This window comes from Trichosurus vulpecula, chromosome 2, assembly GCF_011100635.1.
Source record: "Trichosurus vulpecula isolate mTriVul1 chromosome 2, mTriVul1.pri, whole genome shotgun sequence".
NCBI lineage: Eukaryota > Metazoa > Chordata > Mammalia > Diprotodontia > Phalangeridae > Trichosurus > Trichosurus vulpecula.
The window spans coordinates 205626425-205644580 of NC_050574.1; the positions used below are offsets into that span (position 1 = coordinate 205626425).

The 18156-nt window shown below is 38.2% G+C and overlaps 1 protein-coding gene across 1 annotated transcript; it reads right to left on the bottom strand.

The window, feature by feature from the left end:
• Nucleotides 1-2336: 2336 nt before the first annotated feature.
• LOC118838746 (60S ribosomal protein L15-like) lies at nt 2337-2951 on the bottom strand. Its single transcript, XM_036746112.1, has one exon. The coding sequence runs from the start codon at nt 2949-2951 to the stop codon at nt 2337-2339; it is 615 nt and encodes a 204-aa protein (XP_036602007.1).
• Nucleotides 2952-18156: the final 15205 nt, after the last annotated feature.

Genomic DNA, 18156 nt, shown 5'->3' on the forward strand with positions numbered 1-18156 from the left:
CTGTATGCCCAGATCATTGATCTCCTTTTTCCCTATTTTATTCACGTAGGCATTTAGGGATATAAAACTTCCCAAGAACTGCTTTTGCTGCATCCCATAAGTTTTGGTATGTTGTTTCATTATTGTCATTCTCTTGAATGAAATTATTAATTGTTTCTCTGATTTGTTCTTTGGCCCACTCATTCTTTAGAATTAAATTATTTAGTTTCCAATTAGTTTTTAGCTTATTTTTCCATGGTTCTTTATTAAAAATGATTCTGATTGCATCATGATCTGAAAAGGATGCTTCGACTACTTCTGCTTTTCTGCACTGGATTGTGAGGTTTTTTTGTCCTAGTACATGGTCAATTTTTGAGTATGTGCCATGTACTTTTGAGAAGAAAGTATATTCCTTTTCATCCCCATTCAGTTTTCTCCAGAGGTCTATCATATGTGCCTTTTCTAAAATTCTGTTTACCTCCTTAACTTTTTTCTTATTTATTTTGAGGTTAGATTTATCAAGTTCAGAAAGGGGGAGGTTGAGGTCTCCCAATATTATAGTTTTGCTGTCTATTTCTTCCTGTAACTCCCTTAACCTCTCCTCTAAGAATTTGTATGCCTTACCACTTGGTGCATATATGTTAAGCAATGATATTGCTTCATTGTTTAAGGTGCCTTTTAGCAGGATATAATGTCCTTCATTATCTCTTTTAATTAAATCTATCTTTAGTTTTGCTTTGTCTGAGATTAGGATTGCTATACCTGCTTTTTTTACTTTAGCTGAGGCACAATATATTTTACTCCAGCCTTTTACCTTTACCCTATGTGTATCCCCCTGTTTCAAATGCATTTTTTTGTAAACGGCATATTGTAGGATTATGGTTTTTAATCCATTCTGCTATCTGCTTCTGTTTTATGAGAATGTTCATCCCCTGCGCGTTCAGAGTTATGATTTCTATCTGTGTCTTTTTCTCCATCCTAATTCCCCCTGTTTATGCTTTTATTTCTCCCTTACCCCTTCTCCTCCTCAACAAAGTTTTGCTTTTGACCGCTGCCTTCCTCAGTTTACCCTCCCTCTTTATTCCCGTCCCTTATCTTACCATGTCCCACTTGCTACTTCTCCTCTCCCTTCTGACCACCCCCCTCCCTTTTTCCCCCCTTCCCCTCCTACTTTCCATAGGACAAGTTAGATTTCTAAACTTATCAGGGTATGTAATTCCCTTCTTGAACTAGATCAGATGACAGTAAAGCTCAAATACTGCTCTTCTCCCTCCCTTCTTTCCCTCTACTATAATATGTTTTTGTGCCACTTCATTTGGTGTAATTTACCCTTTTCTACTACCTCCTTACGGCTCCTCTCATAGCCCTCCCTTTATATCTCTTACTGATATTTTATATCTTTACATCGGTTAATTTATACAGGCATTCACAACCTATGTATATCCCTTTCAATTGTCATAATAGCTGTACCTTTCTCAAGACTGTATATAAAACATACATAAGATGATATAATCCCACGTAAAGATGTAAACAACCTGCACTCATTGGTTAATAAGGTTTGTGGGGTTTTTCCCCCTGGTTACCTTTTTATGTCTCTTTTGAGTTTTGTATTTGGAGATCAAATTTTCCATTGAGTTCTGGCCTTTTCATTAGGAAGGTCTGGAATTCCCTTATTTCATTGAATGTCCATCACCTTGCCTTTAAAATTATGCTTAGTTTTGCTGGGTAGTTGATCCTTGGTTGTAGTCCCAGCTCCTTGGCCCTTCGGAATACCATATTCCAATTTCTCCTGTCTTTTAATGTGGAAGCTGAGAGATCCTGCGTGATCCTGACTGTAGTTCCACGATATTTGAATTGCTTCTTTTTGGCTCCTTGAAGGATTTTCTCCTTGAGTTTATAGTTCTGAAATTTGGCTATAATATTTCTTGTTTTCAGTTTGGGATCTCTTTCAGGAGGTGATCGGTGAATTCTTTCAATGACTAGTTTGCCCTCTGGTTCTAGGACCTCTGGGCAGTTGTCTTTGATAATTTCTTCGAAGATACTGTCAAGGCTCCTTTTTTCATTGTGGATTTCCGGTAGACCAATAACTCTTAAATTGTCTCTCACGAATCTATTTTCCAGGTCAGTTGTTTTCCCAATCAGGTATTTCACATCTTTTTCTATTTTTTCATTCTTAACGTTTTGCTTTACTACTTCCTGGTGCCTCATAGATTCATTAGCTTCCACTTGCTCAACTCTAATTTTTGATGAGTTAGTGTTTTCATTTTGCTTTTGAGTCTCCTTTTCCATTTGGTTGATTTTTTTTGTCACAAATGTCATTTATTAAACATTTAAGTTTACAAATTAATGTGCATCAATTAGCGGTATCGATGTAGTTGGAGAGTATTGCACCTTCTCCAAGCAGGATGATGAGAACCTCCAATGGTATGGTGGAATTTGTGACCCTTTCCAAGACCCCAGCTCTTTCGGCCAGCTGAGGTAAGCCCCCGCATCTCTCTGTGTTTGTGCAATGGCTTGGTGATCCATTGAGTGTCGGGGTTTCGTCTGATAGCTTTATGGAATGGGTCAATAAGAATAACCTCAAAGAATTTGTAGGTTGAATCTTCACCCACCCAGTATGAGTTCAAGACTCTCAGGGCCCCACAGTGGCAGCCAGCATGTTCTTCTGCTACAGACTGAAGGCTCCTGGCAAACTTCAGCTGATTGACGCCATGATGCACGGGTTTACCGTAGGTTGCACCCTTGGGAACTGGATGCTTTCGGCCACCACGGCAAACTCGGATACGGTAGATGACATAACCTTGCTTGGCCTTGTAACCCAGCCTGCGGGCTTTGTCGGGTCTGGTGGGCCGGGGCGCGCGATGCAGCGCTGATAGCTGGCGGTACTGCCAGCAGCGCACACGCAGCGGGAACCGCATGACATCCGACTGCTTCTTCCTCCACAGCTCCTGAATGTACTTGTATGCCCCCATCCTCGCTCACGCCTATCCTGCCTGATGGCTGCCGCCCACCAGATTTTACCTCTCATGGTGTCATTTATCCTCTTTAGATTCTGTATCTCCGTAGCCATTTCACCAATTTTATTCTTTAGGGACCTGATTTCGTATTCTTTTAGCTCCCTAATTTGGTTTTTAAAACCCCCCCTTTAGCTCTTCCAGCAATGCTTTTTGGGCTGGAGACCAGTTCATATTACCTTTTGAGGTATCAGACACGTCTATAGTGTCATTGCTGCCCTCTTCCATATTGATAATTTGATCCTGCCTGTCTCCATATAAAGAATCTATTGTCCTCGGTTTTTTGTATCCTTCTTCATGTTTGTTGTTTTGCCTTTTCCTGGTGTTACAACAAATTTCTACCTTTGGGCCTCAGGGCTCTTTGTCCCAACTTTCTTATTCTGGGGGTTGTGAGTCTAGAATTATAGCCTTCAGTTTCCTGAGGTGTGGGGAGGGGTCTGGCTCCCTGGTGTCTCACTCCCTATGGGTGCTCTCCAGCACTTGCTTTTCAGCAATGGTCTCAGCTGTTTGTTGTTTGAGCTGATCCCTGGCACTTCCCCTGGGGGAGCAAGATTACATCTGGGCTCCTGGTGTTGACCCCTGCCGACTCTGCCCCTCTGGGACTAATGAGCTTCTACTTTTTGTCCTGTGAGGCCCCACTACTTTCTCCGCTGTTTCAGCTTTCTTTTTTTCCCGAGGAATTCTCTGGGTGAGGCGGGGAGAGATTAGAGCCGTTTACCTGGACATTATGTCTCCCAGAAGTTCAAGAAATTGAGTTTCTGGGCTGCAAGCGTCAGGAGTGGGTGTTTTCCCAGCTGGTGGCGTTGAGTTAGACTGCCTCTCCTCGCTTCCACAGACTGCCATCCTGTGTTGGGTGGCCTGGGCATCTCTGCTGGTTTCGGGTGCCCAGCTTTCTCCCAGCCTTCTCCCATGTCGATTTCCCGGCCAGGTGCTTCCGTTTTGGTCTAGAGCAGCTCCGCAGCCGAGCACTCTCCGAGCCTACAGATTCGTGCCTTTGGCCTTTCAGACTCTCCTGGCTCAGAAATTTGCCCCGCAGACTGCTCGCGGTTTCTGACTCTCTCAAATCTGCTCAAATTCACTTTTTTATGGGAATCTGACAGACCTTGTGAGAGAGCTCCGGTAAGACCCTGCCTTTATGCGGCCATCTTGGCTCTGCCCCCCTTGAACATCTGTTTTTAAAACTTTGAGTTCCAAATTCTCTCCCCTCTTCCCTTCCCACCCACCCTCCCTAAGAAGTCAAGCAATTCAAAATAGGCCACATGTGTATCATTATGTATAACCCTTCCACAATACTCATGTTGTAAAAGACTAACTATATTTTGCTCCTTCCCAACCCATCCCCCTTTACTGAATTTTCTCCCTTGACCCTGTCCACTTTTGAAAGTGTTTGTTTTTGATTACCTCCACCCTCATCTGCCCTCCCCTCCATCACCCCCCCCCTTTTTTTATCTTCTTCCCTCTTCTTTCCTGTGGGGTAAGATACCCAATTGGGTATGTATGGTATTCCCTCCTCAGGCCAAATTTGATGAGAGCAAAATTCACTCATTTCCCCGTCACCTGTCCTCTCCCCTCCTCCCACAGAGCTGCTTCCTCTTGCCACCTTTATGCGAGATAATCCACCCCATTCTATCTCTCCCTATCTCTCTCTCAATATATTCTTCTCTCATCCCTTAATTTGATTTTATTTCTTTTAGATATCTTCCCTTCATCTTCAACTCACCCTGTGTCTGCTCTCTCTCTCTCTCTCTCTCTCTCTCTATATATATATATATATATATATATACATATACATATATACATACATTCACATTCACTCATATATATATATATACATAAACATATATACGTGTGTGCATATATGCATATTCCTTTCAGCTCATGAGGTCTCATGAATCATACCCATCATCTTTCTATGTAGGAATGGAAACAAAACAGTTCAGCTTTAGTAAGTCCCTTATGATTTCTCTTTCTTGTTTACCTTTCCATGCTTCTCTTCATTCTTGTGTTTGAAAGTCAAATTTTCTATTCAGCTCTGGTCTTTTCACTGAGAAAGCTTGAAAGTCCTCTATTTTATTGAAAATCCATATTTTGACTTGGAACATGATACTCAGTTTTGCTGGGTAGGTGATTCTAGGTTTTAATCCTAGCTCCATTGACCTCTGGAATATCATATTCCAAGCCCTTCGATCTCTTAATGTAGAAGCTGCCAGATCTTGGGTTATTCTGATTGGGTTTCCACAATACTCAAATGGTTTCTTTCTGGCTGCTGGCAGCATTTTCTCCTTGATCTGGGAGCTCTGGAATTTGGCGACAATATTCCTAGGAGATTTCTTTTTGAGACCTATTTGAGGAGGTGATCAGTGGATTCTTTCAATTTCTATTTTGCCCTGTGGCTCTAGAATATCAAGGCAGTTCTCCTTGGCAATTTCTTGGAAGATGATATCCAGGCTCTTTTTTTGATCATGGCTTTCAGGTAGTCCAATAATTTTCAAATTATCTCTCCTGGATCTATTTTCCAGATCAGTGTTTTCTCCAATGAGATATTTCACATTGTCTTCCATTTTTTTCCTTCCTTTGGTTCTGTTTGATAATATCTTGATTTCCCATCAAGTCACTAGCTTCCACTTGCTCCAATCTAATTTTTAAGGTAGTATTTTCTTCAGTGGTCTTTTGGACCTCCTTTTCCATTTGGCTAATTCTGCCTTTCAAGGCATTCTTCTCCTCATTTTTTAAGGTGTTGTTTTCTTCAGTGTATTTTTCAGTATCTTTTTGGGTCTCCTTTAGCAAGTCATTGACTTGTTTTTCATGGTTTTCTCGCATCCTTCTCATTTCTCTTTCCAATTTTTCCTCTACTTCTCTAACCTCCTTCTCCAAATCCTTTTTGAGCTCTTCCATGGCCTGAGACCAATTCATGTTTTTCTTGGAGTCTTTTAGTGTAGGCTCTTGCACTTTGTTGACTTCTTTATGCTGTATGTTTTGGTCTTCTTTGTCACCAAAGAAAGAATCCAAAGTCTGAGACTGAATCTGGGTGTGTTTTCGCTGCCTGGCCATATTCCCAACCAACTAGCTTGACCCTTGAGTTTTTCAGCAGGGTATGACTGCTTGTAGACTAAAGAGTTCTATGTTCCACGTGTGGGGGGGATGAGCCAGCTCTGCACACCAGCACTCCTCCTTCCCCAAGAACCCCCAACCCAGACTGGGCTTAGATCTTCAGCAGGCTGTGCACTCCTGCTCTGATCTGCCACTTAATTCCTCCCACCAGGTGGACCTGGGGCTGGCAGCAACAGACTCTGTAGCTGCCCCACCTCCGCTGTCCTAGGGGTGGTGGCTGAACCCCGAACTCCTTCCACTCCCGGAGCTTTTCCTACTAACCTTCTCTGCTGTCTTTGGTGTTTGTGGGTTGGAGAAGTCTGGTAACTGCCACAGCTCACTGATTCAGGATGCTAGGGCTTGCTCCACCTGGCTCCTGGTCTGGTTGGTTCACTGGTTGGTTTGTGCCACTCACTCTGGGCTCTGCTCTGCTCCCAGCTCCCATCTCCCGGCTCCCAGCCTACAGCTCTGTGTGGCATAGACCTCACAGAGAGACCATCCAGGCTGTCCTGGCCTGGAGCCCTGCTTCTCTCTGCTGTTTTGTGGGTTCTGCAGTTCTAGAATTGGTTCAGAGTCATTTTTTATAGGTTTTTGGAGGGATTCGGTGGGGAGCTCATGCTAGTCCCTGCTTTCCAGCCACCATCTTGGCTCCTCCCCGGGAAGTCAGGGTTCTGCTTTTTAATCCACTCTGCTATTCACTTTCATTTTATGGGAGAGTCCATCCCATTTATATTGAGTTATGATTAGTAACTGTATATTTACCTCCATTCTATTTTCCCCATTTATACTTTTTCTCACCTTTTACCTTGTCCTTTCTCACCAGTGTTTTGCTTCTGACCACCACCTTCCCCAATCTACCCTCCCTTTTATATGCCTCACCCCCATTTCTCTTATCTTTCCTTTTTTCCATCCTACCTCCCTACAGGGGATAAAGATAAATTTCTATACCCACCTGAGTCTGTATGTTATCCCTTATTTGAGCTAAATCTAATGAGAGTAAGGTTCAAACAATGCTCACCCCTTCCCTTTTTTCCCTCTACTGTAAAAGGTTATTTGTACCTCTTCATGTAATTTACTCTTTTCAGTCTCCCTCTGCTCTTCTTCCAGTACAATCCCTTTTTATTCGCCCAATAATTAATTTTTTTAAATCAACACATCAAAGCCAATTTATACCTACACTGTCTGTCTATGTATACTCCTTGTCAATGCTCTAATAGAGGTAAAGTTCTTAAGAGTTACAAGTATCTTCTTCCTATGTAGGGACATGAACAGTTTAATCTTATTGAATGACATTGTTTTCTTTCTTGTTTACCTTTTTATGCTTATATTAAGTCTTGTATTTGAAGATCAAATTTTCTGTTCAGCTCATGTCTTTTCATCAGGAAAGCTTGAAAGTCCTCTGTTTCATTGAATATCCTTTTTTCTCCTAAAAGTTTGTGCTCAGTTTTGCTGGGTAGTTTATTCCTAGGTCTCCCTCCTGGAATATTACACTTCAAGCCCTCTTATCCTTTAATGTAGAAGCTGCTAAACCCTGTGCAACCATGGCTGTGGATCCTTGATATTGAATTGTTTCTTTCTAGATGTTTGCAGTATTTTCACCTTGACCTCATAATTCTGAAATTTGGCTATAATTTTCCTTGGTGTTTTCATTTTGGGATCTCTTTGAGGAAGTGATGAGTGGATTCTTTCAAAGACTATTTTGCACACACAAGGTAAAAGTAAAAGGATGGAGGAGAATGTATTATACTTCAGCTGAAGTAAAAAAAAAAGCAGGGGCAGCACTCTCAGACAACACAAAAGCAAAAATGGATATAATTGAAAGAGATAAGGAAGGAAACTATATCCTGCTAAAAGGTGCCATAGATAATGAAATAATATCTTTACTAAACATACATGCACCAAGTGGTAAAGTAATTAAGCACCTATGAATATTTTTAAAACACATTGTAAATTCTGGTATATTGTGATGGGTATTTTGATACTTAAAATTACTCTAGCACTCTAAAAATGAAATCTATATTCTGAGCAATGGATCTGTATATAGAAACTCAAGTAATATTTCTCTTTGATGTTATTTTGGTCTCGTCTATTCCTTCACTTTCTCATGGAAAGATATAGACTCTGGCAGTTAAGAATTATATTTAGACTATCTTAGTGGAACTCGATAATAATAAAACAATCTCCAGTCAAGAGGAAGGCTCTCCCAATTTCACTTACTTTAATCAAATTTCCTATTAGCTACATTCAATAAATTTAATTCTGTCTTCAGATATTCAGTCATTGAAATTACTTAATAGATTTCCAGTTACACCTTTCTGGAATAATTTTCTCTTTATTGGAAATGAGTGCCATATCATGAAAATGGAACTTTTAGGATCATTAGACTGTATTTATAATAAAAGACAAATAAATTTAGGATAAATTATTTGCAAGTCAATCATTACTCATGAGGTAATGCATTTTTTTACTTTAGGGAATTTTGCTAAACTTTTTGACTCTCTTTTTTGTTCTTTGTTATAAAGGACGATTTTTCTCTCAGAGGGAGAGAAAAAGGATATGTGGGAAAGCATAGGTGATATACAAGCAGAAGATAATAATACAAATTAAAGAGAAAAAAGAAATAAAGGGATATATGTGTACATATATGTATGTGTATATATGTGTATGTGTGTATATGTACACACATGTATACGATATATATGTATATACACATACATATACATACATACATATACGTGTGTTTGTGTGTGTGTGTGTGTGTAAGTGTGTGTGTGTGTGTGTGTGTGTGTGTGTGTGTACTGTGCTGTAAATGGTCCTCTATTGCAGCTTTAGATTTGAGGGAAAATCCAAAATAGGGAGAAATTTGGTTCTCTCTTCAAAGAATTCTTTTATTATTAATTGCTACACAGTATTTTGAAAACTTCTTTTCTTAGCAAATTACACAATATTTAGGATGGCATAGTGATGAAACATTGGATTTAGAAGCTGGATGACCTATCTTCAAATCTTTCTTCTGTTACTCACTAGCTGTATGTGATTCTGGGCAATTAAATTAACCTCAGTGAGTCTCAGTCAATTCTCTAAGGTTGTATGTCAGATGTAATTTTATGATCCACTTGGGTAGGGGGAAATCTTACACTAGAAGTTGTTTTGATTAAATCACAGTCTATTATAGAATATGAGCAGTGGTTTAGTCATGGACATCTTGAACACAGAAAAAAAACAAAGAAATATAGAAATATACCGTGCCACATTAACCTGAAATTGAATAATTTGTTCATAAAAAGCAAACAGATATTAGCTAATTTATTTGAAAATATAAATAGGTGTCATGCAGTAGCTGAAATATGGTGGAAATAAAAATGACTTCTAAGGAATAGGAGTATAATATATCACTTCTTAACACTGATATATACATGTTTCTCCAGTTTTACTTTAGTGAAAGTGACAGCTAGTAAGCAAAGTCCCTATGGAGCTGAGAGTCTCATGGATGAAAGTAAAAACAAACTGTCTTTTATCTCTTCGGTCTTCCTACAAGGTGATCTCCCAAACATCAGGTGAGACTGCTTTCTGAAAAGTTTTCAGGAAAACTCTTAATAGAGAGACATGGTCAGAGGTCAGGAATCTTGACTTCTGTCCTTTAGGTTGAAAAGATGATATAATACTTCCCAGAAAGAAGAAGGAAAATAAGACTGACATTTCTACTATCTTATGGCAGTAAGCACTAGAGATTGACTCTGGCTTACTGTAGGTTTCTCATTCCTACTACTCCTTGTGCCAACTAATGTTTCTTGTCATACATCCTGTCCTATTTTGTCTCCTGTCCTATTCCCTCAAATTATCATACAGCCTTTTTTGGTGGGGAGGGTTACTAAGTTTTCTTTTTTTAATTGATATTCAGTACAGAGGTGTAATTGAAAGGGGTTTAAAGTCATAAAACATGTAGTGAGAAATACACTAGATTGAATTCTAATCTGGACTCTGCCATTTACTCTCTTTAGGAGTTTAGGTCAGTCACTTTAATTGTATGGATCTTCATTTCCTCATCAAGTGAGAGGTTTGGAGAACATTCAATAACATTTGTTAAGGTGCCATTTTTTCAAGTAATATACTACATATGTTTCTGGGAACAGAAAGAAGACATGGATCCTTACCTCAGAATGATCAATTGGTTTGCAATCTTATAGTGGATGAGACATAAAGAAATAACTATAATTCTAATTAGCATATTAAAGTACATTGGGGATGTCAAACAAAGAATCACGAAGAATTTGCAAATAGAAGGTTTCCTTTGAGGTTGGCAGCTTAGACAAGGCTTCCTGAAGAGGTGGTATCGAATTGGGGCTTTAAAGGAAGATAATTCAATTTTTTTCAACAAATTTTAAAGACCTAATGATGTGCCAGGACATTTATTTATGTCATGGTGAAAATTGTGTGCAAATTTATGGGTGTGGAAAAGATAAGAGGACAAGACAGTAGTACTTTTGACTAGGAACAGAGTAGGTGAAAAATAGTATTGTGGAATCAAATTGCAAATGAAGTCCTAAGCCACATCATGAAGCCCTGAATGTCAGGATAAGGAACAGGGATTACTGCTAATGAGGATGCCAATGAGATTATTGAGAATGGGAATTATGTGACCAGAGCTATGCCTTTTAAAGATTGCTTTGGTAGCAGTGTCATGAATAGATTGAAAAATTTAGAGGCAGGGAAATCAGTTAGAATGATCATTCTGTTTTCTGAGTAAGAAGTAATGAAGGGGGAAGCTAGGTGACACAGTAAGTAGAGCACCAGCCCTACAGTCAGGAGGACCTGAGTTCAAATCTGGCCTCAGACACTTGACACACTTACTAGCTGTGTGACCTTGGGCACATCACTTAACCCCAATTGCCCTGCCTTCCCCCCTCAAAAAAAGAAGTAATGAAGGCCATTTCTATTGAAATGGAAAGAGAGGATAGATTTGAGAGATATTGGTTAGGTAGGATGGACATAACTTGACAAATCACTGGATGTGTGGGTATGGGAGAGAAAAAAAATAATTCATTCAAAATTCTCATCTGAATGATGAAAAAAGTTGATAGTGATTTATAGCATCTTCACATTACTATAGATAGCTTTAATATCTTCATCAGAAAACTGCCTTTCATATCCTTTGACCATTTGTCAATTGGGGAATGACTTGTATTCTATATATTTGACTCAGTTCTCCATATATTTGAAAAAAGAGGTCTTTATTAGAAACACTGACTGTAAAATTTTTTTCTCAGTTTTCTACTTTCCTTCTAATCTTGGTGGCATTGGTTTTGTTTGTGCAAAAACTTTTAAATTAAATGTGATCAAAATTATCCATTTTGCATTTCATACTGTTCTCCATCTCTTCTTTAGTCATAAACTCTTCCTTTCTCCATAGGCCTGACAGGTAAATTATTCTTGGTCTCCTAATTTGTGCATTTTTATGTCTAAAACATGTACTCATTTTGACTTTATCTTGCTGTAGGATGTGAAATGTTGGTCTAGGCCTAGTATCTGCCATACTCCCAGTTGTCAAGTAGTGACTTTTTATGCCAGAACCTAGAATGTTTGGGTTTATCAAAAAATAGATTACTATAGTCATTTATTACAGTGTCTTGAGGGCCCAACCTATTCCAGTGATCTACCTCTCTGTTTCTTAGTCAGTACCAAATAGTTTTGAGATAGCTGCTTTATAATATATTTTCATATCTCGTATGGGGAGGCTATCTTCCCTGGCATTTTTCCCATTAATTCACCTGATATTCTTGACCTTTTGTTCTTCCACATGAACATTTTTATTATTTTTTCTAGCTTTCTAAAATAGCTGAAAAAGCTAGAAAAAGAGCAAATTGAAAACCCCCAATTAAATGCCAAATTAGAAATACTGAAAATCAAAGGAGAGATTAATAAAATTGAAACCAAGAAAACTATTGAATTAATAAATAAAACAAAGAGCTGGTTTTATGAAAAAACCAATAAAATTGACAAACCTTTGGCCAATTTGATTAAAAAAAAAGAAAGAAGAAAATGAAATTACCAGTATCAAAAATGAAAAGGGTGAGGTCACCTCTAATGAAGAGGAAATCAAAACAATAATTAGGAATTATTTTGCCCAACTGTATGCCCATAAATTTGACAACCTTAGAGATATGGATGAATATCTACAAAAACATAAACTGCCCAGGTTAACAGAAAAGGAAGTAAAATTTCTTAATGACCCCATATCAGAAAAAGAAATTGAGCAGGCCATCAACGAACTCCCTAGGAAAAAATCTCCAGGGCCAGATGGTTTTACATGTGAATTCTATCAAACATTTAAAGAACAACTAATTCCAATACTTTGTAGACTATTTGGGAAAATGGGTGAAGAAGGAGTCCTACCAAATTCTTTTTATGACACAAATATGGTACTAATACCCAAACCAGGTAGAGTTAAAACAGAGAGAGAAAATTATAGACCAATTTCTCTACTGAATATTGATGCAAAAATTTTAAATAAAATATTAGCAAAAAGATTGCAGCAACTCATTACGAGAATAATACACTATGACCAGGTAGGATTTATTCCAGGAATGCAAGGATGGTTCAATATTAGGAAAACTATTAGCATAATTAATCATATCAACAACAAAACTAGCAGAAACCATATGATCATCTCAATAGACGCAGAAAAAGCCTTTGACAAAGTACAACACCCATTCCTATTAAAAACACTAGAAAGCATAGGAATAAGTGGAACCTTCCTCAAAATTATAAATAGCATCTACCTAAAACCATCAACAAGCATTATTTGTAATGGGGATAAACTAGATGCATTCCCAATAAGATCAGGGGTGAAACAAGGTTGTCCATTATCACCCCTATTATTCAATTTGGTACTAGAAACATTAGCTGTAGCAATAAGAGAAGAAAAAGAAATTGAAGGAATTAGAATAGGAAAAGAAGAAACTAAATTATCACTTTTTGCAGATGATATGATGATTTATCTAGAGAATCCTAGAGAATCAAGTAAAAAACTACTTGAAATAATAAACAACTTTAGCAAAGTTGCAGGATATAAAATAAACCCACATAAATCCTCAGCATTCCTATACATTACTGACAAAGCCCAACAGCAAGAGATAGAAAGAGAAATTCCATTCAAAGTTACTGAAGGCACTATAAAATATTTGGGAGTCTATTTGCCAAGACAAACCCAGGGCCTATATGAACATAACTATGAAACACTTTTCACGTGAATAAAATCAGATCTAAATAAATGGAGAAATATCAGTTGCTCATGGTTAGGCCGAGCTAATATAATAAAAATGACAATTCTACCTAAATCAATCTATCTATTCAGTGCCATACCAATCGAACTACCAAAAAAATTTTTTACTGAGCTGGACAAAATAATAACAAAATTCATTTGGAAAAACAAGAGGTCTAGAGTATCTAGGATATTAATGAAAAGACATGCTAGAGAAGGTGGTTTAGCCACACCAGATATTAAACTGTACTACACAGCAGCAGTCATCAAAACTGCCTGGTACTGGTTAAGAAACAGGGGTGTGGATCAGTGGAATAGGATAGGTACACAAGTAGGTGAAATCAACAAGTTTAGCAATCTACACTTTGATAAACCCAAAGAGGCCAGTTTCTGGGCTAATAATTCACTATTTCACAAAAACTGTTGGGAAAATTGGAAAATGGTAGGGCAAAAACTGGGCATAGACCAATATCTTACACCATATACCAAAATAAAGTCAAAATGGGTTCATGATTTAGGAGTAAAAGTTGATACTCTAAGTAATTTGGGAAAGCAAGGAATAGTTTACTTATCAGATTTGTGGAAAAGTAAAGAATTCATGACCCAACAAGAGATAGAGAGCATTACAAAATGCAAAATGGATAATTTTGATTATGTCAAATTGAAATGTTTTTGTACAAAAAAAGCCAATGCAACAAGAATTAGGAGGGAAGCAGAAAATTGGGAGAAAATCTTTGCAACTAGTATCTCTGATAAAGGCCTCATCTCTAAAATATACAGGGAGCTGAGCCAAATATATAGGAATACAAGCCATTCCCCAATTGAGAAATGGTCAAAGGATATGAACAGGCAGCTTTCAGAGGAAGAAATTAAAGCTATCTACAGGCATATGGAAAAATGCTCTGGATCGCTGCTGATTAGAGAAATGCAAATCAAAACAACTCTTAGATACCACATCTCTCCTGTCAGATTGGCTAAAATAACAAATCAGGAGAATGATAAATGCTGGAAAGGATGTGGGGAAATTGGAACATTGTTACATTGCTGGTGGAGCTGTGAGCTGATCCAGCCATTTTGGAGGGTGGTTTGGAACTATGCCCAAAGGGCTATAAAAATGTTCATACCCTTTGACCCAGCAATACCACTTCTAGGGTTGTATCCCAAAGAAATCATGCAAGCGGGAAAAGGACCCATATGTACAAGAATATTTATAGCAGCTCTCTTTGTGGTAGCCAAGAATTGGAAATCAAAGGGATGCCCATCAATTGGGGAATGGCTGAACAAGCTGTGGTATATGGAGGTGATGGAATAGTATTGTGCCATAAGAAATGGGGATGATGCAGACTTCATAACAACCTGGAAAAACCTACACGACATAATGCTGAGTGAGCCAGGAGAACGTTGTGCACAGCCACAGATATATGGATTCCGTGAGGACCAACCCTGACATACTGTGCTTTTCTCAGCAACCTAAGGGGCAAGGACAACTCCAGGGGACTCACGATGGAGAATGCTATCTTCATTGAGACAAAGAACTGCGAAGTTTGAATACAGACTGAGGCACGCTACATGCTCGCCTTTTCTGCTTCTCTTTTGTTTTTGTTTTTGGTTTTTGTTTTGTTTTTTTTTTGGTTCTGTTTCTTCTTTCTCATGATTCATTCCATTGGTCAAGGTTCTTCTCCACGACTTGACTAGTGCATAAATTAATTCAATGCGAAGTTATACATGACAGTTATATGAGACTTCATGCCATCTTGGGGAGGGAGGGGGGAGGGAGGGGAGAAAAACTGGAACTCAAGACTATGTAGAACCGTGTGTGGTAAACTAAAAATAAATAAAGAAATTTATAAAAAAAAATTTTTTTGGTAGTTTGATTTGTATGGCACTGAATAAGTAAATTAATTTAGGTAGAATTGTCATTTTTATTGTATTGGCTTAGCATATGCATGGGCAATTGATATTTTTCCAACTGGTTGGTTGACTTTATTTGTGAGAAAAGTGGTTTGTGGTTGTGTTCATATAGTTTCTCAGTTTGTCTTGGAAGGTAGACTCCAAAGTATTTTATATTGCCTATACTTATTTTAAAAGGAATACTGGACTTTATTGGTAAAATATAGAAATCATGATGATTTATTTTTTTAATTCCACACTTTATTATTTGATATTTTTTAGTTTTCAGCATTGATTTCCACAAGATTTTGAGTTAAAAATTTTCTTCCCATTTCTACCCTCCCCCCCACTCCAAGATGGCATATATTATGACTGCCCCATTCCCTAGTCAGCCCCCCGTTTCTATCACCGCACTCCCCCTTTCTCCCCATTCTTTTTCCCCTTACTTTCTCGTAGGGCAAGATAGATTTCTATGCCCCATTGCCTGTATATCTTATTTCCCAGTTGCATGCAAAAACAACTTTTTTGGAGCATCTGCTTTTAAAACTTTGAGTTCCAAATCCTCTCCTCTCTTCCCTCCACACCCACCCTCCCTAAGAAGGCAAGCAATTCAACATAGGCTACACATGTATCATTAAGCAAAACACTCCCATATATAGTCCTGTTGTGAAAGACTGACTATATTTCCCTCCCTCCTATCCTGTCCCTCTTTACTCTCTTGACCCTGTCCTTTATCTTTTTCTTCCCTTTATTTATTTATTTAATATATTTATTTTTCAGCATTGATTTTCACAAGAGTTTGAATTACAAATTTTCTCCCCATTTTTCCCTCCCCCGCACTCCAAGATGGCATATATTCTGGTTGCCCTGTTCCCCAGTCAGCCTGCCCTTCTGTCTCCCCACTCCCCTCCCATCCCCTTTTCCCTTCCTTTCTTGTAGGGCAAGATAAATTTCTATGCCCCATTGCCTGTGTACCTTATTTTCTAGTTACATGCCAGAACTTTTTTTTTGTTTGTTTTTGAACATCTGTTTTTAAAAGTTTGAGTTCCAAATTCTCTCCCCTCTTCCCTTCCCACCCACCCTCCCTGAGAAGTCAAGCTATTCAACATAGGCCACATGCATATCATCATGTATAACCCTTCCACAATACTCATGTTGTGAAAGACTCACTATATTTTGCTCCTTCCTAACCTATCCCCCTTTATTGAATTTTCTCCCTTGACCCTGTCTGCTTTCGAAAGTGTTTGTTTTTGATTACCTCCACCCCATCTGCCCTCCCTTCTATCATCCCCCATTTTTTATCTTCTTCCTTTCCTTCAGCTACCCTAATACTGAGGTCTCATGAATCATACACATCATCTTTCCATGTAGGAGTGTAAACAAAACAGTTCAACTTTAGTAAGTCCCTTGCAATTTATTTTTCTTGTTCTTTTTCTTGAATATCTTTTCATGCTTCTCTTGATTCTTGTGTTTGAAAGTAAAATTTTCTATTCAGCTCTGGTCTTTTCACTGAGAAAGCTTGAAAGTCCTCTATTTTATTGAAAGTCCATATTTTGCCTTGGAGACGCTGTCCTTTTTCACTTTCTTTTTTTATATTTAATTTATTTAATGTATTTATTTTTCAGCATTGATTTTCACAACAGATTGGTTTACAAATTTTCTCCCCATTTCTACCCTCCTGCCCACTCCAAGATGGCATATATTCTGGTTGCCCTGTTCGCCAGTCAGCCCTCCCATCCGTCACCCCACTCCCCTCTCATTCCGCTTTCCCTTCCTCTCTTGTAGGGCAAGATAAATTTCTATGCCCCATTGCCTGTGTATCTTATTTCCTAGTTGCATGCAAAACCTTTATTTGTTGTTGTTTTTGAATGTCTGTTTTTAAAACTCTCAGTTGCAAATTCTCTCCCTTCTTCCCTTCCCACCCACTGTCCCTAAGAAGGCAAGCAATTCAACATATGCCACATGTGTATCAGTATGTAAAACCCTTCCACAATACTCATGTTGTGAAGGATTAACTATGTTTTGCTCCTTCCTAACCTATCCCCCTTTATTGAATTTTCGCCCTTGAACCTGTCCCCTTTTGAAAGTGTTTGTTTTTGATTACCTCCTCCCCCTGTCTGCCCTCCCTTCTATTGTCCCCCCTTTTTTATCTTCTTCCTCCTTCTTTCCTGTGGGGTAAGATACCCAATTGAGTGTTCCTTCCTCAGGTCAAATCTGATGAGAGCAAGATTTACTCATTCCTCCTCACCTGCCCCCTCTTCCCTTCCTAGAGAACCACTTTTTTCTTGCCAGTATTATGTGAGATAATTTACCCCATTCTATCTCTCCCTTTCTCCCTCTCTCAGTATATTCCTTTCTTATACCTTTATTTGATTTTATTTTTTTAGATATCATCCCTTCATATTCAACTCACCCTGTACCCTCTGTCTATATATGTATATATACACCTATGTATATACATACATAGATACACACATATGTATATATATGCATACACACACACACACACACACACATATATATATATATATATATGTATATATATATATATATATATATATATATATATATATATATATATATATATATATATGCATATTCCTTTCAGTTACTATGATATTAAGGTCTCATGAATCATACACACCATCTTTCCGTGTAGGAATGTAAACCAAACAGTTCAACTTTAGTAGGTCCTTTATGATTTCTCTTTCTTGTTTACCTTTTCATGCTTCTCTTGATTCTTGTGTTTGAAAGTCAAATTTTCTATTCAGCTCTGGTCTTTTCACTGAGAAAGCTTGAAAGTCCTCTATTTTATTGAAAATCCATATTTTGCCTTGGAGCATAATACTCAGTTTTGCTGGGTAGGTGATTCTTGGTTTTAATCCTAGCTCCACTGACCTCTGGAATATTGTATTCCAAGTC